Genomic DNA, 26,778 nt, shown 5'->3' on the forward strand with positions numbered 1-26,778 from the left:
ATGTACACATACAGGTGCTATGTCCATCTCTTGGCTTTGTGTGTGCACATACTAATTATTCACCAAGATTAAGCTTCATTCACAAACTGAAGTCCTTTCCCTTCCCCTATGCTTTGGATAATGTTTATTGTCTCAGTGATTGTCTCTTCTCTGTTTCCGTTTGCCTTTCTCTTCCTTCTACTACCCCACAAACCTATTTCACCAAATTTTGTCCTTTACAGTCTTCTTTTCATCCTTCACAACATTACTCTGTCTCTATAACCCAGTTGCCCTCAACCAGGGACGGTTTTGCACCTTGAGTGCATTTGGCAATGTCTGGAGATATTTTTGGTTGTCACAACCAGGGAGGGAGTACTACTGACATTTAGAGGGTAGAGGGAAGGGGTGCTGCCACACATCCTACAATGCACAGAACAGCCCCACAACAAAGAGTTATCTGGCCCCAAACTTCAAGAGTGCCATGGTTGAGAAACCCTGCTCTAATCTTACCTAGCCTCACAGCTCTAATTGCGTCTTCTATTTAGATTTCTCTCAAATATATTAATTTTCAGCCCTATCATTTTTCACAAATTTGAGTTACGCATTTCTTATTATCATTAGAGTGTCTTTTTGGATGCCCCAACAAGATCTCACACTCAACACATGCAGCACCTTCCTTCTATGCCCACCCCATCGCCCCAAACCTATCTCTTCTGCCTCCTGCTTTGTACAGGGGTCGAGTGTGCTCAAATGTGCTGGTTCCTTGTCTAGAGTATAAACTTCTTGTGTGCAAGACTATGTCTTTATACTATTCATGGTTCCTTTCCTGTAAAAATCTCTGGACACATTTACTGGATAACTAAAACATAGAAACTTTGAGGACAATGGGAGAGAGTTACTCAAATTCACAGAAATAAACAATGATAAAACAAAGGATACTGAACAGAGCAGGGCTCCTTCTCTTAGGAGGGAAGATGAAGAAAAAAGCTTACTTATAAAGAAAAAATTGAACTGAATTTAATTCTTGTTCTAATGGGCTTTGGTTGTATGTGCACGATTTGTGCTGGGAAACCTGGGGACAGGGTCAGCAGAGGCACATATTGGAAAGTGACTCATCAACTCAGAAACATTGCAACATTCAGACTGCAGCTTTCATGCTCATATAGTGAAATTTCTGAGGATAGAAATTAGGTCTCGCCTTTCCTAATGCTTCAATAGTGCATGTGCTTTATGGAAAGGTTTGGTGGGGTAGACATACTGTTCACTAATACATATACTGACAGATTGGGACTTTTTAAATGTAAATCATTAATAGAAGGACTCTTCCAGCCCAAATAGAACATCTTCACAAACCTGAAATCTATTTACACGTGGCTAGAGCAATTTATTTATCAACTTTAGCCTATTTTTTTGCAGAAAGTAAGGTTGTTTTTCATAACAATAACCGCAAGACACTGATATGCTGCAGAGAGAAGCTTGTTCCCATTAGCATGGGTTTTAGTGTTAAGTGTATTCTACTGTAGTAATTCTTATAGTAATATCAGAATATTTGGTTAACCAAACCCTCTCCATTCCCTGTGCTGGCCAAATAACACTACACCTCTGCGTAGGACAGCTAATCCTGAGGTTTCTAATGTTCATATACATAAATCCTACATGCTTTTATGAAACTTTTTTGCTTTTTTTGAATCCACCCTTGCTCCATCTATCTACTGGGAAACTATCATTACTTTAAAACACCTCTAATAACATCATTATTCAGTTAGGAATTAATCCCCAACACCCTCTTGATCTATGTTTTCTGTTGAACCTTTAAAACTTCCCAAGGTCAGTATTTGGAATTGGATAATTTGAATATGGCATATTTAGTTTCTGAGATGTTTCAGTAAATTACTGTTATCACAGGACAGTATTTGAAATCAAAACTGGGTTTTAAGATCTTATCATAGTACTGATTTATTCTCTTCTGATGACAGTAATTTAATCCTGTAGGGGATTTCCTCTGCCCTTAATCCTGAACAATACTTTTGACTACCTTATAAATATGTCCCTTACTCTTATTTTGCATTAGTAAAACACAACCACTTTGAGGAAAGCCACATAAATGCTGCATTGATGGCTCAGGATGTAAGGAGGAAAATTTAAAAGACCCGAAATCCAGTTACTGTTGCTCCTTCTGGTTATGTAACTGGAATGTATATCTGAAAGTCAATAGAAGAGGAGATAAAAGGCCGAACTTTGGAAGGTTAACAGAGGGTCTGGACTAGATATCCATTCACACTCTGGTCTGCCCGACACAGTTTACTATGTGTCAGGAACTGCTCTTAGCACCTTACGAACTTTAGCTCACTAATCTTCACAACAAAATCGTAATGTAGGTATTGCATTACATTTAATTAATAGATGAGAAAATTGGGCACAGAAGGGCTGGGTTAAACTCAGACATAGGAGTCACATAACTAGAAACAGTTGTTATAAAATTCTCCACTTCTACATATATTTGGATTGTATATTGCTTTTCAGTTTTGATATTATATGTCCCAGAACCCAAACCTTTTTTTGAGGGTTTCCTTCTTCAGGTCTTATTTTAGTTGTAAGACATTTGTCCTTATTTTTCACAGATTCTTGGGCAAATTAGATTTTGACCCATAGACTCCCTAGCTGATTGCACCTGGATTATGGCTTGTAGGCTAAAGGGTGTCATGGTACATGGTAATGCAGGATTCTTCCTTGTCTTATTAAATTCTGGAGTGAGAAATCTATCTGTACACATGTAGACTTGATACAAAGCAAGTTCCAGCAGTTACCACTGTGTTCAGCCCCGGCTTTGCAGAGAAGGGGGGCGGTACATGCCTGCCAACCTCCTTCCTTCTTTGTGATCTGCCCACCTTCTACAGTCCCTGCTGGCTGATGTCATCTGTTTTTACCTTCAGAATTCTGTCATTTTTGCAACATTAGTTTTACTTATATTGTGGAATGATTTTTCCAAGGCCATAAAGAGACATCTTATCCTCTGGAGGCTTGGTATCAAGAAACAGAGAGAGCAGAATATGACTGAACACGCTGTTTTCCTCAGTATTATCTCTGTGAGGCACAGACGGTGAGGATAAATTGCAGGTATTCTTACCAGAGGGGGAGCAGAGGGGAGGAAGTGGTTAAACGTTGAGCCAGGAAGCGGCAGAACAAAAATCTAACTTTTCTGCATCCAGGTGAACTGCTTCATCTACCATGATTTCTTTAACTGGCACAAAACAGAGAGCTTAAAAAAGACATCATGATGAACTCAGTGAGAGAGGCACAAACCAAAGGGTTATGATCAATTATTTGAATTATTTCTCATGCTGCGAGAAATATACACCAACAATTCTAGTGCAAAACGGACATATGGAACTTACTAAAAATAAGTTTGCAAAATCTGTTGTCTTTAAATTCCATCTGTAATGAATTGGCAGGATAAATTATTCTGTATTGAGAAGGAATTTTAAACTACTGAGACTTGTGAATAGTGCAAACTAGGTCCCTGGGTACACTTAAGTGCTAATTTGTTTTACATGCCAAATGGAGGAGTAGTTTCTATTTGGAGTATAAAATCATTAACTGATTGCACATCTGTCAACTTTGCTGTTGGAAGAGGATTCTACACACCTTATGTCCACCTGCCATAAGAAGGACTCCTTCCAATGAAGTGATTCTGATTCTTACTTCTGTAAGTAGCTTAAAAAGTCTGAATTCAATTTATTAGGCTTCGTTTAAAATTTCAGACTAGTGATCAAACTAGGTAGATAAATACTTTTTCATACCTGATAGTTCTCCCAGGATGTGTAAACACCATGTGTAACCTTTAGAAATTTTGCAGCATGAAAAACTGAAATAGGGTAATTCTATTCATTATTTGTATGCTGGATTCTTTTCTTGGAAAAAGCTGGCATGGAATTAAAAAGCTTGATCTGCAGATTTTATTGCCAATTTACTTAGTTCTTAAAGGGGGCGGGGATCCAGAAGTTACTTCTTCCCTAAGTAATGATTTATTAACAAGAATTAATTCTTCCCTGGTTCAGAGTCATAACTTCTTTTTTCTTTCAGTTTTATTGAGATATAATTAACAAATAATGCTGTGTAAGTTTAAGATGTTCAGCATAATGATTTGAGTTAATGTACATCGTGAAATGATGACCACAATAAGTTTGGTAAATATCTATCATCTCACATAGATACAAAATTAAAGAAGTTAAAGAAAATTTTCCTTGTGATGAGAACTGTTAGAATTTACTCTCTTACGTTCATGTATTACATATAGCAGTGTTAGTTACATTTATCTTGTTGCACATTGCATTCCTAGTACTCACTTATCTTATAACTGGAGATTTGTACTTTTTGCCTGTTTTCATCCAGTTCCTTCTCATAATTTTAAATCGTACTTTACATTTGACAAAAGGTATGTTATCAAAATGGAAAAGGCACACACCTCTCAATAATTTTATACTCCCTACTGTGACATAGCTAGCTTTTTCTTTGAGAAACATTTGCTTACATCTTTCTTCTCTTTCTTTAAGGATATTATCTATACTAGTTTCAAAAGTGCTTAGTCAGACAGATCAGGGCTACAGAAGTAATTCTTGTGGGACCTCAAATCCCATGCTGTATTTGATTTCCAGGGCACACTTGATTCAAAATGCCCTTTAGTTCTTCCTCTAGATCTCATTTTCTAGTTGTTTAGCAAATAATTTTTTGAGGGGTGGGACAGGTGGTAAGAGAGACCATAAATGAGTGTCGTCCTCAACCAAGGTGCTGAAAAACACCCCATTACGTTCTGCTACCAGGTGAATGGGTCTTGTCCCAGGACGGTCCATCCCCTGGGCATCCAGGGGGCCATCTACCTGGCCTGTGCAGCAGGCGTGCTGATTACGGTCCTAGGAAATTTGTTTGTGGTGTTCGCTGTGTCCTACTTCAAAGCGCTTCACACTCCCACCAACTTCCTGCTGCTTTCCCTGGCCCTGGCTGACATGTTTCTGCGTCTGCTGGTGCTGCCCCTCAGCACCGTCCGCTCAGTAGAGAGCTGCTGGTTCTTCGGAGGCTTCTTCTGCCGCCTGCACACCTACCTGGACACCCTCTTCTGCCTCACCTCCATCTTCCATCTCTGTTTCATTTCCATTGACCGCCACTGTGCCATCTGTGAGCCCCTGCTCTATCCCTCCAAGGTCACAGTCAGGGTGGCCCTCAGGTACATCCTGGCAGGGTGGGGGGTGCCAGCAGCATACACTGCCTTCTTACTCTATGCAGACGTGGTGGAGAGAGGGCTCAGCCAATGGCTGGAAGAGATGCCTTGTGTGGGCAGTTGTCAGCTGCTGTTCAATAAGTTTTGGGGCTGGTTAAACTTTCCTGTGTTCTTCTTCCCCTGCCTCATCATGATCAGCTTGTATGTGAAGATCTTCGTGGTTGCTAGCAGGCAGGCTCAGCAGATCAACAGCTTAAGCAAAAGCCTGGCTGGGGCTGCCAAGCATGAAAGAAAAGCTGCCAAGACCCTGGGCATCGCCGTGGGCGTGTACCTCTTGTGCTGGCTTCCTTTCACCATCGACACGATGGTCGACAGCCTCCTTAACTTCATCACGCCACCGCTGGTCTTCGACGTCTTCATCTGGCTTGCTTACTTCAACTCAGCCTGCAACCCGATCATCTACGTCTTTTCCTACCGGTGGTTCAGGAAGGCACTGAAGCTTATCCTGAGTCAGGAGATCTTCTCACTGCGGACACCCACTGTCGATTTGTACCAAGAGTGACTGAATGCAGGCAAGGGGTGCGGTTTTGAGGAAGGATGAGTGGAGCGGTGGCAGTGGGCTGTGTGGTGTCACGAGTTTGTGGGCAGGCTTCCGGGGCAGCAGGGTTTAAGTGGAGGGGCAAAACCAAGGAGATACAGCACTCCTTCAATGTTTCTATAGAACGTAGGAAACGGAGAGAGTGAAGTCATCTAAGTATTTATTGGATAAGTCAAAATCTATGCAAATATTAGGCTCCTTGTTTATTACTTCCTCAAGACAACTGAGATGCAGAGGTGGAGGAAAAAGAGCACTGAGGTCAGATTTCTGAGTTCCTGTCCTGGTCCTGCCAATAGGCAGCGCCAGGTTAGGCTACTTAGACAATCTTTGACCCCTCCTCCTATCACAGTTTCCATATCAAGAAAATTAAAGGTTTGTACTGTTGGCTCTCTGAGACATCCTTGAGGTCAAATATTGTATAACTGAACTTTGGGAAACATTGTTTGAATCCTAATTTTGTATCACTTTCATAACCATGGTCAAGTGTTTGGAAAGTCGCTTTTTCAAAATGTTCCTTTTAAAAACCCTCCATCTCCTTGGAACCCAGCCGTTGAACAGGTTGGTAAACCAGTCTGTCTGTTTCCATGCTCACTGAGTACAGGCATTATATTCTTGAAAGAATATTTTCTCCCCTTTTCTTTAATAATTGCAACATGAAAATATGTGGCATGTTTTGTAAAGTGACCATGATCCACATCTCATTATTTTAATATTTTCTCCTTTCTTAACATCACACAAGTTAGTCCTATGATCTTCCCAGGGACAGCAGTATATGATTTTCTTTGGGGAAACAAGGACTTATGCCACATGCTTGCTCAAAACCAAACCAAATGCTTCTCAAGAGCTATTACTAGGAAAGGTGTATCTTCTCTGTACATCTTGTTTCTGTTTTCTTCCTCAATCTTTTCCTGCAGGTCTTTAGTCACCCTACTTCCACTGATGTTTTTCCCTTTTTTAAAATTGGAGTATAGTCAGTTTATAATGTTGTGTCAGTTTGTGGTGTACAGCACAATGTTTCAATCATAGGTATGCATACATATATTCCTTTTCCTATTCTTTCTCATTATAGGTCATTACAAGATACTGAATATAGTTCCCTGTGCTATACAGTATGAACTTGTTGTTTATCTATTTTATAAATAGTGGTTAGTGTCTGCAAATCCTGAACTCCCAATTTATCCCTCCACCCTTCCCTTCCCCTCTGGTAACCACAAGTTTGTTTTCTATGTCTCTGAGTCTGTTTCTGTTTTGTAAACAAGTTCATTTGCGTCTTCTTTTTAGATTCCATATATAAGTAATATACCAAATGATAACACTTATTGTGGAATCTTACTGACTTTTTCAAATTAATAATAGCTTATTTGGAAAACCTGTTTGTAAATTAATCTGAGGTGTCTGGAGTATGGATACGTACATAACGTAATTATAAATACAGATACATATATATAGACATATCAGTAAATAAAGAAAGAAGTAAAGTCATATTATGGCACAGAAGTTTGGTACAATTGCTACAATGGATTTATTTCTTTTGTTTTTTGATAGAGGTAACTTTTATTGATGCCACTCTTTTTCCTTTTTTTTTTTTTAACATTTTTTAAAATTGACTTGTAGTTAGTTTACAATGTTGTATCAATTTTCAGTGTAGAGCACAATTTTTCAGTTATACATGAACATGCATATATTCATTGTCACATTCTTTTTCACTGTGAGCTACCACAAGATCTTGTATATATTTCCCTGTGCTCCACAGTATAATCTTGTTTATCTATTCTACATTTTGAAATCCCAGTCTGTCCCTTCCCACCCCCATCCCCCTTGGCAACCATAAGTTTGTATGTTTGTATTCTATGTCTATGAATCTGTTTATGTTTTGTATTTATGTTCTTTTTTTTTTTTTAGATTCCACATATGAGTGATCTCACATGATATTTTTCTTTCTCTTTCTGGCTTACTTCACTTAGAATGACATTCTCCAGGGACTGCCATGTTGCTGCAAATGGCATTATGTTGAATTTTTTTATGGCTGATGCCACTCTTTTTTCTGAGTCAAAAAATATATTTGTTGTAAAAATATTTTTCAGTCTACTTTTTAATGCTTAATTTCTTCTTTAAAAGTAATTATTCTTTCTTTTGCATTTAACTCTTAAGCATCATGAGATAATTAAATTACAAATAAATGATAAATTCAAATTTATCTTAGTACATACAGTTTTGAAACCTTAAGAAGTTTGGAACACTGTGCCTTAGATACAGCAATAAATATAATCTGCAAAATATAAGTCAGTCACTACTTTAAAACACACATTTTCCTTTTACCTTCCTAGAATAAATCCACACCCATTCCTACTCCATTAGGTATGGCAATATCTGCCTGGAAGTAAGAACACTTAGCTGCATCACAAGGTGGGACTCTGCAAGTCAGTCACTCCCACTGAAGCAGGAAATGATTCTGCTTCTTTCACATCTTATTGCTCTCCATTCAGTGGACAAGGCTGCATTATCTGAGACAGGATGAAGAGAGAGGAAAGATGGAAAGGAAAAGAATTAACATTTGCTGAGAATCTATAATGTTCTGCATCTTCCTTACTGCCCATAAACGCTGCAGGGTGGACATTATCAACCTTCTGTAACAGCTGAAGCACATAATGAACCTGTGAATAGGACTAAAATTCAAAAGCAAGAGTCACAGAACCACTGGAACCTGAGTGTCATGGCGCAATGCGTGTATCGCCAATAAACCAGGTGGAATGAGAACAAGAATCCCGTCTGGGGTGGACACCAAACAGGGCAGCATGAGCTGATGGGTTCACATCCTCCTGATATCCAAGGGAGCAGTAGTGACACACTCAGCTAAGAATCCCAGATATCCCAGCATGTCAGGGATGGAAATGGGATAGCCTTTAAGATCAGCCTAACCAGAAGATGATTGTATTAAAGGCATTGCATTAGTTTTCTGTTGCTGCAGTAACAGATCACCACAAATTTAGTGGTTTAAAATGAGACAAATTTATTGCAGTTCTAGAGGTCAGAAGTCTGATGTGGGTTTTATGGAGTTAAAATCTCCTCAGATTCTGACTCTCCTGCCTTCCTCTTTCTCTCATGAGGCCCCTTGTGATTACATCGAGCCCACATAGACAATCCAGGAGAATCTCCCCATCTCAAGATCACATCAGCAAAGTCCTCTTTGCATATAAGGAAAAGCACCTAGATTCTGGGAATTAGGACACAGACATCATTGGGGGGCCATTGTTCTGCCTATCACAGACACCTAGTGTTCCCTTTTCTTCTATGTAATCCAAGATCTTATAGTTTCACTATCCAGGGCATTAAAATCTGAACTGCTGAGGCCACACATTCCCATATGCCCTTGACTTAACAACTGAATTTCCTTGACTTCCAGTTACACATTTTCAGTTCTAGGTTGAAGCAATGTGGCTGAAAGCACAGCACACTTTGTCACCAGCACTGAAGCACAGTTGTGTCTCAGTACATGGGGTGAGGATTGGTTCTGGAATCTACCAGATACCAAAACTGAGGATGCTCAAGTACCATATCCCAGCATATCCAGGGTTCCTTACCTGCAGACTCAACCAACCACAGATCATGTAGTATTGGAGTACTTGTTTAATGAAAAAAATTCCCATATTAAGTGGACCCTCCCATATTAAGTTCAAACCTGTGTTGTTCAAGTGTTGACTGTAATCATAATTTTGAGCAGGAAGGCATTTCAATGAGCTTGAGTCCAGTTTCCTGGATAACTCCAGCCTCAGGAACAATCAGTAGCTGAGATAAAATTGTAGAGGGCTTTGACCCAGTTACCATACAGTTTGGTAATGGCAACCCATTCCATTGCCTTGCTCCTCCCCCAGTTCAATCCAGGAACTATGTCTGCATGTTTACTCATTTTAGGAACTAGGTATCAGGAGGGACCAATTCCTTGGGTTCTACCACTACTGTTTCCACGGGACTCAGGTTCACGTTCTACTTCTGTCATGGCACTGGCCGCCATGGCCTCCATCACGGGCTTCTAACCCTCCTCCAGCCCTCCCTACTCTCCCCTCTTCCCCGGTTTTCAAAATGCTCCACTTTATACCATGGGAGACATCCTTGCAAAGTGCCAGCAGACTCAGGCAAGGATATAGTTAAAGAGCTTTGTATGTTAAGACTCTGTCAGATCTCAAACGTCATAGTAAAGAGTTAGAATTTGATTCTAAGTAGTATAGGAATCAGGCTTTGGACTCTGATTTATGAGCCATTCACAGAGCCTAGAGACTACCTTCCCATTCTGGGGCTAGCTTTTGTAATGGGAACTCTATTGCTGTGGCTGAGTCTCATTCATTGCCATGTCTTCTGCATGGCCAACAGAGTGTTTTCTACAAAGCACATATCTACTAAATGCTCATTGGCTGAAAAAAATAAAAGAACAATACTAAAGGAGAAGTTTAAGAAAAAGATGGTAGAGAGGTCAGTGAGGAAGACTTGGATATTTTCTCATTTTCCCTTTCTCAGTTCACTTCTGGATTTGTAAAGCAAATCCCTTCAGAGGATTTTGGCAAGAAATTTTATTTCCACTTACTAGATTTCATTTTCTAGATTATTTCATGGGGCAGAAATGCTTAATTTCTCACCTAATAACTATTTTTTTCCTTCCTTCATAGCATCAGAAATTTCCTTTCTTTGATGAAGCTGAAGTTGCTGAATCAGGCTTCTTTTACTGGTTCTTCCTCCTCTCTGCTTCTTTCTCCTCTCTGCTTCCTGGAATATGTGTGGTTTGACTGGAACTCCAGCAGCCATTTTGGAACCGTTAAAGAACTATGAAGAAAATCACAGCAACCTTGACTCTAGCATACTTGAGTCATGGACTCACAGCCAGAAATTGCCTTATTTAGACTTTGTGTTGCTTAAGTAAAATAAATCCTAATGGGTAAATACATTTACTGCCAAATTCAAACTCTGAGAGATATACCTTAACATAATCTGACACTTCATTCAATACAGCCCTGTGTGGCAGAAGGTAGAGGGGGCTGTACCCATTCCACTTGGTCCCCTACATTTCCCAGCCATTACAAGGGGTTGTCTGCTTAGTTCTGGCTAATGGGCTGCTGTGTCCTTTTAGGCTGAAGCATAGAAGTTTCTCAAAAAGATGGAGCCAGGAAATCAAAGCAGCCTGCATTGCATAGTCACTGCATTGAGAACAGCTGCCCTGAATAGCTCCCCAGGTCCATACTGGATTTCACTGGAGCAGTAAAGAAACTTGTTACAGCAAGCACAAAGGTAGCTGAGATTGTTTTTACAGAAGCAAAGTCTACCCTATCCTGACGGGTGCAGTATATTCATGAACTATAACTGATCTCAACTATAATTTGGGAATACCCAGAATTGTATGCCAAATATTATGTTTATTTGATTATGTGTACCTTTTCCTGAGATGAGGGAAGGCAGATTTCAGCATATTTTTCAATGTAATTATGATCTAAAAATCATTAAGAACCATTGACTTACAGGATAAATCATAAATGCTAAATATCTTTTTTGGGTAGCATTTATTTAACTGTTCTCCTTTGTGACATTCTTTCTTGTTTGCCCTAAACTCTCATTTCCATGTAGAGGAATAAATTTGGGCTAAAATCTAGATGATTTGGATTTAAAGCGTGGCAAAAAGTTTTTTTTTTAATTTTTTACTAGCTATATAACGTCATGCAAATTACTTTACTTCTCTGAGACCCAGTTTCATTATCTTAAAATGGGCAGAATACTGGATTAACATGAATTCTCTATATATGTTTTTACATATAAGTTGTTAAATAAATATCACTTAACTTCTATCATTGTTCATATATTTTTACTTGTTTATGTTCATGCATTGTCTCTCTATTTTGATGTTAAGCCCTGAAGGGACAGAATTGGGTCTTGTGGTTCACTTTTATTTTCTATAGAACAATATTGTACAATAAAAATATCATTTGAGTTGCATTTTTAATTTAAAATTTTCTTTTTTTTTAAACTTTATTTATTTTATTTATGGGGGGGAGGGAATTAGGTTTACCTATTTATTTATTTTTAGAGGAGGTACTTGGATTAAACCCAGAATCTTGTATATGTTAAGCGTGTGCTCTACCACTTGAGCTGCACTCTCCCCTCCGTAATTTAAAATTAAAAAAAATTTTTTCTAGTAGCCAAACCAAAAAAGTAGAAAGAGAAATTAATTTATTAATATATTTTATTTAACTGGATATATCCAAAAATTGATCATCTCAATGTGTAATCAATATAAAAAATTAATGAGATCTCTTACATTCTTCTGTTTGTGTTTATTAAGTCTTGGAAATTTGATGTGTATTTTCTACTCATAGCATATCTGAATTCAGACTTGCCACAATTCAAGTGCTCTATAAGCACATATTGCTATGGGCTATCAGATTGTATGGTGCAGACAGAGAGCCTAAAATAGCATCTTGGTTGATGGATGGATTGATTGAGACTCTTCTATCCAAATGCTCCGCCTTAGGCTGGTCTGTCAACTATCCTTCCTGGATGCTTAATTGTGCTTGGCATGCTGCTAACTTTATACATTTGATGAAATATTTATTCTGCCTAGAAATTCCCTTTCTACATTTTTTTCCTGTTTAAACTAGTGCTCTATTGCTCAGCTTATATTCTGAGTTCTCCATGGAGCCTTCTCAGATTCCTCAGCCCACAGAAAAGTTGCAAAAATAGTACAGATAGTTTCCACATACCCAGCACCCCGTTTCTCTTATTATTAATATATTAGCATGGTACATTTGTTAACAATTGACAAAGCAATGCTGATATATTATTATTAATGTATCAATAAAAGTCCACACATTAATCAGTTTTCCCTTTCCTCAGTTTTCCCTTTATGTCCTTTTTCAGTTCCAGCGTCTCATTTAGGACATCACTTTACCTCTGGCTGTCATGTCTCCTTATTCTCCTCTAAACTGATATTTTCTCTTACTTTGCTTATTTTTGATGACCTTGACAGTTTTGAGGAGTAGAAAAGGAAAGAAAACTAGAGAGTGCTTTCAAAAGAGACTCTCCTTGAATGGACAAGTAGTGTTCAATGTGTGTGAAGACAGTAGCATAGCACTTAGGGCAATCCTTACCAACTATTACACAGTTTCCAGTGGTAATAAGAGTAGAAAGAAGAGCAACCAAATAATCATCCTATCACCTGGGCAGAACAATGGCTTCGTCTTCCTCTACTGGGGAAGGAAATAATCACATGGATGGGAGCACTTTGTTTACAATAACAGCCTGCTCAAGATGACGTCTACAGTTTCAAATGTCCCCCACACTCACTAAGATGTCTCCCGATTTTTGAAATTTTTATTGAAGCACTGCTGATTTACACTGTTGTGCTGATTACAACAGCTAGTCAGGTATAGAGAAAAAAGTACTTGATAGATCAATAGCTACTTACCAGATTCCAGGGAAAATGTGAATTTGCTCAAGCAAGCAAAACTATGTCTGGAATAGCAGCTGCAATTGGAATTATGGTCTTACTAAGTTTATGATATTCCACTGTCATTCTCTAAGATACATCTGTCTTCTGCACACTCGAATTGGCTAGTTGAATGCAACTATGGTAAGAACCAACACCTCTGAATTTTTTCCTTCTTGAAAGTGACACTATTAGATGAAATTCCTCCATAAATGCAATATGAATTTTGGGTTACTATTTTTGAGGGTAGAGGCAGTTTAAGTGGCTTCTACTTGGCCCTTCCTATAGCCCTCGTTCCACTGGCCAGGGAACCAATGTGGCCATCTGTCAGTTGCAGAGTATGTATATTTCAAGCATGCATTCCAGAACTGGGGAAATAACCGCAGAGTGGTTTGGGAGACACACTAGGCTCATTGTGAAAATGATCTAAGACATAACTCCACTGATTACCTGACCTCCATAACCTACCCTAATTGGTGGACCATTTGACCAGTGTATCACAGTGACATTTTGGGTATTTCAGAATTAATGACAGTTTAGAGCAAGCATCCAATTATCCCCTAAAATAAGAATATTTCCCTTACCCCAGTGCATAGATCCTCTATTAGGAGACTGCATGCCACTTTGGGAAAGATTAGAAGGAAGATTAACAATATAAATTCTTAGCAGTAAAACAGGGTTCTTCCTCAAGGGCACTGTCTATTTTTACTCAAGCTGCTCTAGGTCTGTGAATTGGGTAATTCTGGGAATTGATTGAGTAGCAAAGACACTATGTTGGGAATTCAAATCAGTCTTCCGTTCATGAGAACTAGAGTTTTTCTGCATATAGAGATTGAGTAAGGCTTTAGTAAGCTGGCTATTTCAGCTCTAGGGAGACTATGATCAACTAGTCAATGTCATAGGTTTCTGCAAGTCATGTACCCTGACTGCTGCTTTGACTCTGCTGTCCATTTTGATAAATATATCCACCTGGTTTTTGGAGATGAAAGAACAAGACAGTTGACTCTTGAACAATAAGGGTTTGAACTATGTGGGTCCACTTATAGGTGAATGTTTTTCAACAGTAAATACTGCAGTGCTACATGGTCCTTGGTTAACTTAATTTGCAGATGCTGAGGAGCCATGGATACAGAGGACTGACTATAAATTATACCTGGATTAACTCCTGTGTTGTTCAAGGATCTACTGTGCTATTATTTGGCCCCTGCCAGGTTGAGATCCCACTATCCTCATTGCATTTAGGGATCCTAATTGTATGGTAGCAGTTCACACTATAGTTTTTAACCTACAGACGGTGGCTACCTAGAAGTTTTCAAGGATGCTGGGATCCCCACCGTTTTAGAGGACTGGATATTATGCGGGGAGGGTTGGGATCATGTGCACACTAGGAAGTTTCAGGACAAGGCATGGTGCTGTCATCCCATCTTAGGCTGGTGGACACACAGCACATTCCATGCTCTGAGCAGGTCCAAGCCTCTCCCTCACCCCCAATTCAAGTCCCAAGTGGCTGCAGTCCAAGAGGGGTTGCCTGTCACCTTTGGTTGCCTGGCTCAGCTTCCTTGGCCCTACCTGGGGTGGAGTATTGTGCCAGCTGTTGGTGAGGGAGGAAGACTGGCAGTGGGTGGGCCACGTGGATACTAAGGTAGCAGGGCAGGGTCTGAAGGCATCCTTGAGGGTCTGCACTAGCCCTCCTAATACCTGCATGCTCAAGGAAGTAAGATATCCCACAGCAAAAATCAAAAATCATGGCAGGTCAGAAGACACTGCAAGAGGAAGGAAATATCTGCATATTTTAGTACCTTCAGGGTGCCTCTTTCTATAAATTTGGACAAAAATTCCCATATTTTTATTTTTCACTGGGTCCTACATACTATGTAGCAAGTCTTGTAAATAGAGAATAGGCACTATTACTGTCCAATTCTGGGTGAGGCTATTTCAGGACAGAACTTAAAGAAATCTCTTAGTTGTGACAATCGTGTTTTTGTAGAGTAACAGAGCACAGAGAGAGATGTTTTGTAGAAGAAGTTTTTAATTATAGTTCTCAAAAGTAAGTTTCCTTTCATGGTTCACACCTCACACTATAGGGATTGCTAGTGAGAAATTATAAAGGGCTAAGTTTATTGGCTGGCTTCCTAAAGCACCCTAGGTGTTAACTTCTCAAAGTGAAGGTGAAAGTCTATTAAGATTCAAATATGCAATTATTATATGCAATTAACTTTTGCAAGGAAGAATCTCACAGGTGTAAAGGACCAGGTATTTAAATTAAATTATTTCAGTTATTCAGATAATGTGTTTTCTGGAGCTGATGAAAATTCATAGTAGATTTGCTTAGAGTTAAGTATCTATGAGATTTAGACATAGTTACAGTAATCATTATATGAACACAGAAAGAAAAAATTCTGAGTTTTTAAAATTCTTTTAATTGCACTTCATAGTAAAAAGGGAAATGGATGTAATATGAGGCAGTTTCTAAAAGCAGCACTCAAATACGCAGTTATATTTTATTTTTTTTAATTTTCAGAATTGAAAACCTTCTTTCTGAAGGGCAGAAACACAGCAAGCATCACTCTGCAGAACCATGACCAGCAATCTTTCCCAACCTGCAGCTGTGCAGCTCTGCTATGAGAATGTGAATGGGTCTTGTATTAAAACTCCCTACTCACCCGGCTCTCGGGTGATTCTGTACACACTGTTTGGCTTTGGGTCTTTAGTGGCTGTGTTCGGAAACCTCTTGGTGATGACATCAGTTCTTCACTTCAAGCAGCTGCATTCTCCAACCAATTTTCTCATCGCCTCTCTGGCCTGTGCTGACTTTCTGGTGGGAGTGACTGTGATGCCTTTCAGCCTGGTCAGGTCCGTAGAGAGCTGCTGGTATTTTGGAGCCAGATTCTGTGCCCTTCACAGTTGCTGTGATGTGGCATTTTGTTACTCTTCTGTCTTCCACTTGTGCTTCATCTCCATCGACAGGTACATTGCTGTGACGGACCCTCTGGTCTATCCCACCAAGTTCACGGTGTCTGTGTCAGGCATATGCATCGGCCTCTCCTGGGTCCTGCCCATTGCTTACAGCGGTGCTGTGTTCTACACAGGTGTCAGTGATGATGGGATGGAGGAATTAGTAAGTGCTCTCAGCTGTATAGGTGGTTGTCAAATTGTTGTAAATCAGCAATGGGTTTTGATAGATTTTCTGTTATTCTTCATACCTACTCTTGTTATGATCATTCTTTACAGTAAGATTTTTCTCATAGCTAAACAACAAGCTGTAAAAATTGAAAATACTGGTAGCAAAGCAGAATCATCCTCAGAAAGTTACAAAGCCAGAGTGGCCAGGAGAGAGAGAAAAGCAGCCAAAATCCTGGGGGTCACCGTGGTAGCATTTATGATTGCATGGTTACCATACACCATGGATACATTAATTGATGCTTATATGGGCTTCACAACCCCTGCCTATATTTATGAGATTTGCTGTTGGGGTGCTTATTATAACTCAGCCATGAACCCTTTGATTTATGCTTTATTTTATCCATGGTTTAGGAAAGCCATAAAAGTTATTTTAAGGGGGGGACTTTTTAAGGATACTTCATCAACCATTAGTTTATTTTCAGAATGAATATAAGCACTAAGTTGAGAAATGTAAGGATATTTTCAAAATTATGAATTTATGATGAAATTAGATAAAAGAAATGAATAATACCTTTCAAGATTGGGGAAATTTATTATGCTTTCAAATTAGCTAGGAACAAAGTCACAGGGAGGCACTTTCATTTATAAGATATTGTAAAAATATTTACATCGTAAAGATGTCCATTGCACTAAGTAATAAATGACAAAGTGCATCACCTATGTCACCTGTCTCAAAGCTCTGTTCACGTCCTTACCACGTGCACTTGTTTCTTCCAATTTCATTGAATTTGACTCTCATTTTGGTTTTGTGATCTCTAATGATTTTCTCATTTATACTCAACTCTCGCGTATCCTTAAATGCTCCTTCTTTCCTGGTCTTTTGCAGCATTGTGTTAGTTTACTCTGGCTACCATAACAAAGTACCACAGACTGGGTGGCTTAAACAACAGAAATTATTTTTTCCTGATTTTAGAGGCTAAACTTCCAAAATCAAGGTGTCAGTAGGGCCGGTTTCTTCTGAGGACCCTCTCCTTGGCTTGCGGATGGCTGCCTTCTCCCTGTGTCCTCACGTGCTCTTTGCCAAGTGAGTCTGGGTCCCAATCTCCTCTCTTATAAAAAACACCAGTCATATTTGATTAAGGCTCACCCTTAAAAACTCACTGTAACTTAGTACTTTTAAAAGACCTTGTCTCCATATACAATTGCGTTCTGCAGTGCTGGGGGGTAGGACTTCAACATACACATTTGCAGGGGACATAATTCAACCTGTAACAGCCGCAGCCCAGGCTTGCTGACGGTACCCAAGGGGCTGTTTATTTGCTGCTCTGCTGTGACTCTGTCTCCTCTGTACCTTCCTGGGGCTTCGGGGGCAGCAGGTAAGCCTGTCCTGCTTAATGGTTGGGCAGAATCCTGGAATGTTCCCTTGTAACATGAAGGGACCAGTAATTCTGCCTTGGGATCAGGTGTTAGCTACAGACATGACACAGAAGTAGAAACCTGTGGAAAAATGTTACCACAAAAAGACTGCCATAACGATCATTAGCCAATGGAAAATCTGCAAGTGCAAGAACTATCAGTTGTCACTAGCAGCGGCCATTTCCACACCAAATGTTTTCTCTTGAAAACAATGTGTAATTCACTTCCCTGTTTTTTCTCAGCTTTTTTCTAACCTAAATATAGTGAGTACTTACTTCCCCAGGATGTTATGGGGTCAAAATTTTCATGCTTTTACTACAAAAAAAAAAAGTATATCAAAACAAGTATAAACAGTATATGCTGTAATTTTACATTTTGCTTTCTGGGACATTTTACATTGTTGATTCAATAAAAGTTTTCTGGAATGCATGTCTGGAGTATTTTGTATAATGAAGCTAAATTGTAGTAAAGTAGTAGCATGTAAGCCTTTTTCTGTTTCTTTTTTCTTTTGGCTATTCTGTGGCATCATTCAGTTAAAATGATTGAAGTAATTTCTTCTCATTGGTTTTCATCAAGTCTTTTCATTGTTTTCAAACAAATATTGACCATTAATTATACGCAACTACCTGTGCCATGGATGTGGCTAAGGATGAAAAACATGTTCTTTCCCTAGTATTTTCCTCAAGGAAAATAATTTTGTAGGTAATATGGACAACTCATTTTAAATTATGTTATTGAGGCCCAGGAAGATGTCACAAATGCTGAGTCCTGGGAGCTGAGGACTAGCTCCCATCAAAAGGCTGGTGCTTTAGTATTGGTCATTCCTGTAACATTGTCTTCTCACCTACCTGTTATTACAGGCCCTGAGGACTTAAAAATTGTTAAAGGAGATTATTTTTTGAGTAGAAAGGACTTCTGAGGCATGTTCAAGCATGTTTTGATATATGTAGGCAGATAGGAGTGTAGAAAACTTTTTTGAACTGTAGCATTAATTTCCATAAATGGCAGATTGGGCTTGGGAAAACTGGAAGACAATGAGTAGATTACTAGCGTGATGACAATCAATAAATATAGTTTCATGCTATTACTTACTATACTCAATAAATCGGATTAGCTGTAGCAGATATAGAAAAGGACATCATGTTCCCTATTTTTAGAGTATAGAGGACAAACAGAAAGAATGAAGTGAAAGAGTTGGATAACAGATTCACACCATAAATGCTCCACAGAATGACACTGTCACTAAAGTAAATGATAGATAATGGGTATGAGAGAAGTCCAAAAGAAAATGGAAGATTTAAAAAATTTATCTATGGGTAAGCAAAATATCATTTTGTTATGAATGATACCAAAATCTCCAATACAATTCTAAATATGAAATTTATTTTGAACATAGTGAGTATGTGAGATTCCACAAATAAAGAGAAAACAAGAGATTAGATGCTTTCACATGCTTCATGATAGTCTTTCCTAAATATGACTACCTTGGATATGCTGATTGTGGCTTTCAAATTATACAAGCATGCAATGCCGTTGTTGGTACCACATTATAAGCTCCTTGGCCTTAGATGACCGAATTAGAGCTGGAAACATGATTCCAGGAAAATTCATCAAATAGGTAGGGCTGAATCTATCATATTATCACTCAGGGGATAAAGAACAAAGACATCAGGTCATATTAATACTGAGCACTGGAATGAAGTTCCTAGATCTTGCCCAACTTCTATTCAAAGTTTTGATTGCTCACTGTTTCTGTCATTAATATAATAAAAACACATCTAAATGCTGAATTTCAGCACACACCTAGAGGTGCAATTTTAGAAGCATTCTCTTTGTCCAGATAAAGACAAAATGGTCCAATAATATTACATTGTATACACATCATTTTATAAATACTAGTTAATACAGTTAGACAAGGTATATAAACAGATATGGAAATTCAAAAATGGAAAGTTAGAATATCATTATTTGCAGATGATATGACTAGAAACAAATTTGTCTAATCTGCTTTGATTCCATTGAGAATGAATCCAAGGCACCAATAACTCTTTCCTGGACATGGAAATAAAGACTACAGACACATATTTCCTATAATTGTTTAATCTATTTAAGATGTAAAAAGACTCAGTGACTTTGGGTTTTATTACCTATATCAGCTAAGAAAAATTTTCTATTATATTTGTTAAAAGTTCTATAGGACATCTGCTTCCAGTCCCGCACGGTGGGCTTGGTGGACTAGATTCTGTAGACCAGTCCTCCTCCTAAGGAAAATTTGGAAAAATTATTTTTAAAAATCTTTAAAATATTATAGACATTTAAATGCAGCTAAGAATTATCCAAGATTCAGAGAAATAAGAAGATCCAGATAGGAGAATCTAACATTTAGAGCAATTGTTTTCAATATACATCAGCTAATTCCAGAAGAAATATCAGAGAAAAATAAAAAGCTAAGCAGAGCTCTTGACAATCTCAAAGGGTCAGATGGAAACTATTCGATTTTAAATCCTAACAAGAAAGTTGAGCCCAGGTCACACACCCACTATCAATCATTTTGGTTAAAGCCTTGAAAACTATCATACTTTAAACATTTTGGTAAACTTTTACTTCAAATTTTCTTAACTCCTATAATGGAGATTAGGATGGGCCAGGATTGCTGGTTCTCCTAGTCCAATGCAGAACAAATGGAAATTTTCTCTGAGAGAAGATTATATCATTTCAGCCCTTAAATTATTACTACATCAATTTTTCATACAGAATGACTCAAGCTAAATTAAAAAAATTACCAACAGAAAAGGAATTTTAGTGAAAGACGCTCTGGGATTTAGAGAATTGCATTTTTACTATAATCCTTGCTCCTACAGAATTAGGCTTGGCGTTCGGTTTTCAGAAACTCAGTTCTAGGCTCCAGAAGATAAAGGGTTCTCTCAAGGCATTCATTGAAGCCCTCAGGTCTCTTAGATGGACCTTCAACTTGGAGTTTAAAGCCTCTAATGTTCACCATTTTTTCCTGCAAGTCCTCAAGAACAGTTAAAAGAAACTAACAAATTCATTATACCCCTCTTTTTCACTAAAATGTTGTATGGCAGCAAGGACTTGATCACCCAGACCTTTTCTTCTGGGGGCACTTGATTACAGGAATCTGTAGGTAGTAAACTGAGGAAATATTTTTGCACTCTAGCCCAGGGCTCCTAGTTCTCTCTCTACCACTGGAAACAGGGTCATTGATAAGAATGTGTCCTAAATAGATGGTTCTAACAAAAGTGAAAAGGCAATCCCCAACAATTAATAACAATAAATAATATGGCTCTCACATTCTGGATAAAACTTTGAAGAATATACACCATTTCTATCTCATGAAAAGGTCAGATGTCATCAGGAAATTAGTAGGGCATGAACTCATTTTAGCATAAACATCATTGTTATTTAAAGTTTTTTCCCCTTTCCGTACCTTGCACTGTGGGGATTTAGTCTGAAGGGCTTTGGGTATTGGAATCATTTAGCTCCTTTCCTGAGGGGACAGAGTGTTTGGGGTGTTATCCTTGCTCTGATAAATTAGGAAAGAATGTTCATAAAGTGTGGCATTTGAACATGCATCATGTAATAGCTCCTTGAACACCAACAGTTCTCTGATATGAAGAACTAGGTAATGCAAGCAGATTTTTTTTTTAATTTAGATAAATAGAAGTTTATGTAATGATGAAAAGTAACTGCTTATTCATTTGGAAGTGAATTTTTTTTTTTTTTGAGGTGAGAATATGAGTCACCTTCTAAACATGAAAATAAGGATTTGTTCTTAGAAAAAGATAGAGACAGAATATACTAGCAGTTACTGACAAACTGTATTTATCTTGTTTTAAGAACATTTGAAAACTGGAACGACAACCTGGGCCACAGAGGGTGACAGTTATTCCGGGAGTCAAAACGGAGAACCATGAGCAGCGACTGGCCGCCTCCCGCGGCTGCGCAGCTCTGCTATGAGCACCTGAACGGATCCTGTGTCAAAACCCCCTACTCACCCGGCCCCCGCCTGATCCTGTACGCTGCGTTCGGCTCTGGAGCTGCCCTGGCTGTGTTTGGAAACCTCTTGGTGATGATTTCAATTCTCCACTTCAAGCAGCTGCATTCTCCAGCCAATTTTTTGATCGCCTCCCTGGCCTGTGCGGACTTCTTGGTGGGGGTGGCTGTGATGCCCTTCAGCACAGTGAGGTCCGTGGAGGGCTGCTGGTACTTTGGGCAGAGCTTCTGTCAGTTTCACTCCTGTTTTGACGGGTCGTTCTGTTATGCTTCCATCTACCACCTGTGCTTTATCTCTCTCGACAGGTACCTGGCGGTCACTGACCCCCTGCTCTATCCCACCAGGTTCACTGCCAATGTTTCTGGCCTGTGTATTGCCTTCTCCTGGCTTTTTTCCATTTTTTATTCTTTTTCCCTTTTTGGCACAGGTGCGAATGAAGCTGGGCTGGAGGATCTAGTAAGTGCTCTCACCTGTGTGGGTGGCTGTCAAATTGCAGTGAATCAAAGTTGGGTATTGGTCAATTTCCTATTATTTTTCCTTCCCATGCTTGTGATGATAATTGTGTACTCCAAGATCTTCCTCATTGCCAAACAACAGGCAAGAAAAATTGAAAGTGTGAGCAATAAGACTGTGAGATCCTCAGACAGTTACAGAGACAGAGTGGCCAAGAGGGAGAGAAAAGCAGCAAAAACGCTGGGCATTGCAGTGGTAGCATTTCTGATTTCCTGGCTGCCATACTTTGTGGATTCAATAATTGATGCCTTCCTGGGCTTCATCACCCCCACATACATTTATGAAATATTGGTTTGGATTGCTTATTTTAACTCAGCTATGAACCCCTTAATTTATGCTTTCTTTTATCCTTGGTTTCGAAAAGCCATTAAATTAATTGTCACTGGCAAAGCCTTGAGAGAGAATTCTTCAACAATACATTTACTTTCTGGCTAAGTTCATATTTTAGATTGAGGAATTGAAAATAGATTCACAGTGAAGCTACTATTGGGGAGAAAAAAATTGATCATAAAAGTGCAATATCTTCTAATGTAAAATAATTCAGTTATGCTTCAACTTTGACCTAAATCCTTAAATTCAGATCATAGTTCTTTGGTAAATATAACATAAAAACCTGATTGTAGTGGAAACAACACAGCCTTAGAACCAGAAATGTCACATTTTAACACCTGGGCTGTTTACTACTCTCTGAACTTCAGTGAATTTCTCTGGTTTGTAACTCCATCCCTTGTATTCTTGAGAAAATTTATGAGAATATATAAAGGATCTAGTATATATTTGTTATTCTAAATCTTCCTTTTCATTACTTTATAATAGATCAGTCCCTGACCACATCTTCTCTTTGTTCCTTTCTAATACTTTTCTATGAAAATGTAAGTACGGCTGAGAGATACTTAGTGAGTGGGTTTCCTTGCTCAGGGAAGACAGGGGAGTGAGTCTGACTTGCTGATGTTCAGATTTGTGAGTCCAAAAATGTGATTTCAGAGTCAGGTAAAATCAATCCAGAGATAGAGCTATAGAGTATAACACTGATTCAATTATTTACTGTGGAGAAGATAATTGGCATCATAAATAACATTCATTTATTCAGTGAGTTTCCTCCTGGTGATTAAGTTGGCTGGTAAAATTCATTTGAGTTCAGAATTTTACCAATTAGCATATGTTTAGAGCAAAGGTTTTAGGATTGTCACTCATTATTGTACTTTATCCTAAATTAATATTTACTTACTTAACTTTTGCATTGTTCCAAAAATGGTTTATAATGGTTTTCAATGATACACATGAAAGTCCAAATTTAAATGTGCTGAAAGAATAGAAAACTGAAATGAAGATCACACATTTAAAATGTACAACTTGACAACTTTTGACATTTGTATATATCTGTAAAATCATCACCAAAATCAAGACACTTGAACATACATATGTTACCCAAAGTTTCTTCATGTCTATTGTAGTGTCCTTCTTGCCCACCCCTCCACATTCAGCCCCCTCCTCTCCCTAGGCAGCCACTGGTCAACTTGATGTCACTATATATTAATTTGTACTTCCTAGTATTTTCTGTAAATGCAACCATACATTTTATACTTATTATTGTCTGAATAATTTTACTCTGCAAAATAATATTGAGAATAATCCATGTCAAAGCATGAATCAATATTCAGTTTCTCTTTTTTTGACTGAGTACTATTTCACTGTGTGGATTGACCATAATTTGTTTATTCTTTGGACTTGTTGATTGACATTGGGTTTGAACCATCCCTTTTTAGATGCAGGCCATGGCTTAAGTAACGTGAGTAGGTCAGATAGCCAGAGTCTTGCAAATTCACAGTGGGGAGCTGGACTCCCTCCAGCAGGTGTCAGGCTGGATTGGTCTCTAATGTAACAGGACAGCCCAGAGTTCTGCCCCCATCTACTGCTCCCTCTGGTCATGGCACAACCTCTTCTTTCTAAGAATATTCTTCACGTCTGCTTCCTTAGATGTGGCTTGTCTGCTTCTATTGATCCATGACCATCTATTCCTTGCTCTGTTTTATACTTATGCAAATTTATATACATATACATTTATATTATATAAGCATGTATAATAATTATACATTATAATTTAATGTAATAAAAACTACTTGTTATATATTAATATTGCATTATAATATAGAGTTGTATATTATATATACAGATAATTTTATATTATATATATTTCTTAGTTCCAAATTAGTTTCAAAGAATTTTATAGGATTTCAATTATAATTTTAATTTTAACTAGAATTATGGTTCCAAAAATAAATTCCCTGATAACTTCAAAAACATGTCTTCATTGCCTTCTTGGACCTTGTATACTGATGTGAAGTTTGATGCCAGTATGATGTTCTTTTCATCTTTTTTAATTTCGTTCCTTCTGACCTCTGTTCCTAGGAACTTTTAAGAATTTCTCTTTATATTTATCTGTATTTAGTCCCTGTGTCTTTTCATTTTTCCTCCTTGCATTTAGCAAGCTTTTGCATTTGTTGATTATTAGCATTTTTCTTTGAGAAGAGGAGGTAATTAGGTATTTATTTATTTATTTAATGGAGATACTGAGGATTGAACTCAGGAGCTCATGTACGCTAAGCATGCACTCTACTACTGAGCTATAGCCTCTGACCTTGCTTTTGAAGTTTAGACCCTTTAGCCCAGAAGAAACTTTCTCTAGAATCGTTACTATTTTCTTCTCCTCATTCTTTGATGGCTTTTTCTGGGATTAAGAATTTCTCCCAGGCTCTATAGGAAAGAACAGTTCTTACCTCTTTGGTAAACTTCTATTGTGTATAATGTGGGTTGTATTTTCTCTACCATGGTTTTTCCATTGGTTGTATCCCATCGATTTTTATCTTTCAGAAATACTTTTTGGAGTCTCTCACTGGAATTTCAGTAAACTATGTATTCTATGTATGGTATGTATGTAAACTATGTATTCTGTTATCTTGATAGGGCTGATCTCAAGTGGAAAGTACAAATTCAACCATTCCATTGTGAAAATGATGAAATGTTTAAATACTTGTTGGTAAATATCTATTGCCCCAGCCTCCTGCACTTCCCAAGCCTCCACAGGATCCAGCATTGAAAGATCAATGCAAGGCTAAGGAGGATGTCTCCAAAGCTTGATCTGCCTCTCAGAAGAGTACCCTTTCTAACTAGTTATTGTCCACATCTTGCCATATTGGTTTTTTAGTGTTTTGAATTATCAACCCTGAATATTGACTCAGAAATCAAGTGGTCACATTTTGAAGAGCACTTCCTCAACAATAAATCTATTTTTGATCATGAAAGCATAAATAGGGGAAATTTAAGAATATATTTAGAAGTACTGAGTGATTTGCTTAAGTAATTATTATTTCTTTTCTAAGAAATGAACGAGATCTCCCAAAATGTATGTTGGGATGACAGGAAGAAGCCTTCAAATTATTCAGGAAAAGCATGAAGAAATAGAACTCTAGTCATTAGATTCATCCATCCTTCTAGTCTGGTTATGAAGCCTGGCCCACTGAATATGTCATTAGATTGGGGACAGTCCAAACTTGGTCACCACAAACATAAGACAGCTCTACCATTTTATCTACTTGGGCAGGTAGACTTGCTTTATTGACTCTTCCTTCTCCATCTTTAATGACACTCTGGACAGAGCTTACTGCTTTCTACTCAATTTCCAGGATTTATAAAGTCAAAGTAAGATATTTTTAATTCATATTAAAACTTTAAAGTTGTGGGGGAGGATAAATTACGAGTTCAGGATTAACATAATACTACTATACATAAAATAGACATCAAAGACCTACTGTATAGCACAGGAAGATACATTCAATATCTTGTAAAAATCTATAATGGAAGAGACTCTGAAACAGAATACACACACACACATATATATATCTGAATAACTTTTTGTTATATACCTGGAACTAACACAACCTTGTATATCAACTATACTTCAATTGAAAAAAAGAATTAAAAAACTTAAAATCATTTCCAGTCCAGCAATCTTATCACTCCTTCACCAGTCAGCGCTATCCAGGCCAGGGCCTCGGGGACGCAGAGGAGGGAAGGGTACAGGTCTGCTCTTTCACTCTTCCCTCTACTTTTATTTTCCGCTTGGAGCCCCTACCACCCTCCAGGGTAGAGCAGGAATGGAATAAGGAGAATATTAATAATGAGACAAAAGTTGTTCTCATGCCTGGGAGTGTCATAGTCTTGATGGCCAATATCTTGACTGTGGCAGGCACCCAAATGGAGGCTCTGTGATGAAGTAACATGTGATTCCTTTTGGGGAGCCTGCCCACTGTCCAGTTTCCTGATGTGGGTGAACCACTCCAGCTGACCTCTTTCAACTTCTTCAAGTCTGTCCATGAGAGGGAACCTCACAGGTTTTTCTTCTGGGGTCTCTTTGTCCAGGGCAAAATGATTCAAGCCTGATTGCCCCTTTAGCT

At 38.4% G+C, this 26,778-nt stretch overlaps 3 protein-coding genes across 3 annotated transcripts; all 3 read left to right on the forward strand.

Moving 5' to 3' along the window:
- Positions 1-4,742: 4,742 nt before the first annotated feature.
- Positions 4,743-5,756, forward strand: TAAR5 (trace amine associated receptor 5). Its single transcript, XM_010988676.3, has one exon. The coding sequence runs from the start codon at positions 4,743-4,745 to the stop codon at positions 5,754-5,756; it is 1,014 nt and encodes a 337-aa protein (XP_010986978.1).
- A 10,079-nt stretch (positions 5,757-15,835) lies between these two features.
- On the forward strand, positions 15,836-16,867 carry LOC105096348 (trace amine-associated receptor 8). The gene has a single exon (XM_010988675.2). The coding sequence runs from the start codon at positions 15,836-15,838 to the stop codon at positions 16,865-16,867; it is 1,032 nt and encodes a 343-aa protein (XP_010986977.2).
- Positions 16,868-21,707: 4,840 nt separating this feature from the next.
- Positions 21,708-22,759, forward strand: LOC105106757 (trace amine-associated receptor 7a-like). The gene has a single exon (XM_031455883.2). The coding sequence runs from the start codon at positions 21,728-21,730 to the stop codon at positions 22,757-22,759; it is 1,032 nt and encodes a 343-aa protein (XP_031311743.2). The 5' UTR covers positions 21,708-21,727.
- Positions 22,760-26,778: the final 4,019 nt, after the last annotated feature.

The sequence above is a fragment of the Camelus dromedarius genome, chromosome 6 (assembly GCF_036321535.1).
Source record: "Camelus dromedarius isolate mCamDro1 chromosome 6, mCamDro1.pat, whole genome shotgun sequence".
NCBI lineage: Eukaryota > Metazoa > Chordata > Mammalia > Artiodactyla > Camelidae > Camelus > Camelus dromedarius.

Excerpts from the sequence above, each read along its gene's own strand:
- TAAR5 (XM_010988676.3), top strand. The coding sequence starts at position 4,743 with ATGAGTGTCGTCCTCAACCAAGGTGCTGAAAAACACCCCATTACGTTC.
- LOC105096348 (XM_010988675.2), top strand. The coding sequence starts at position 15,836 with ATGACCAGCAATCTTTCCCAACCTGCAGCTGTGCAGCTCTGCTATGAG.
- LOC105106757 (XM_031455883.2), top strand. The coding sequence starts at position 21,728 with ATGAGCAGCGACTGGCCGCCTCCCGCGGCTGCGCAGCTCTGCTATGAG.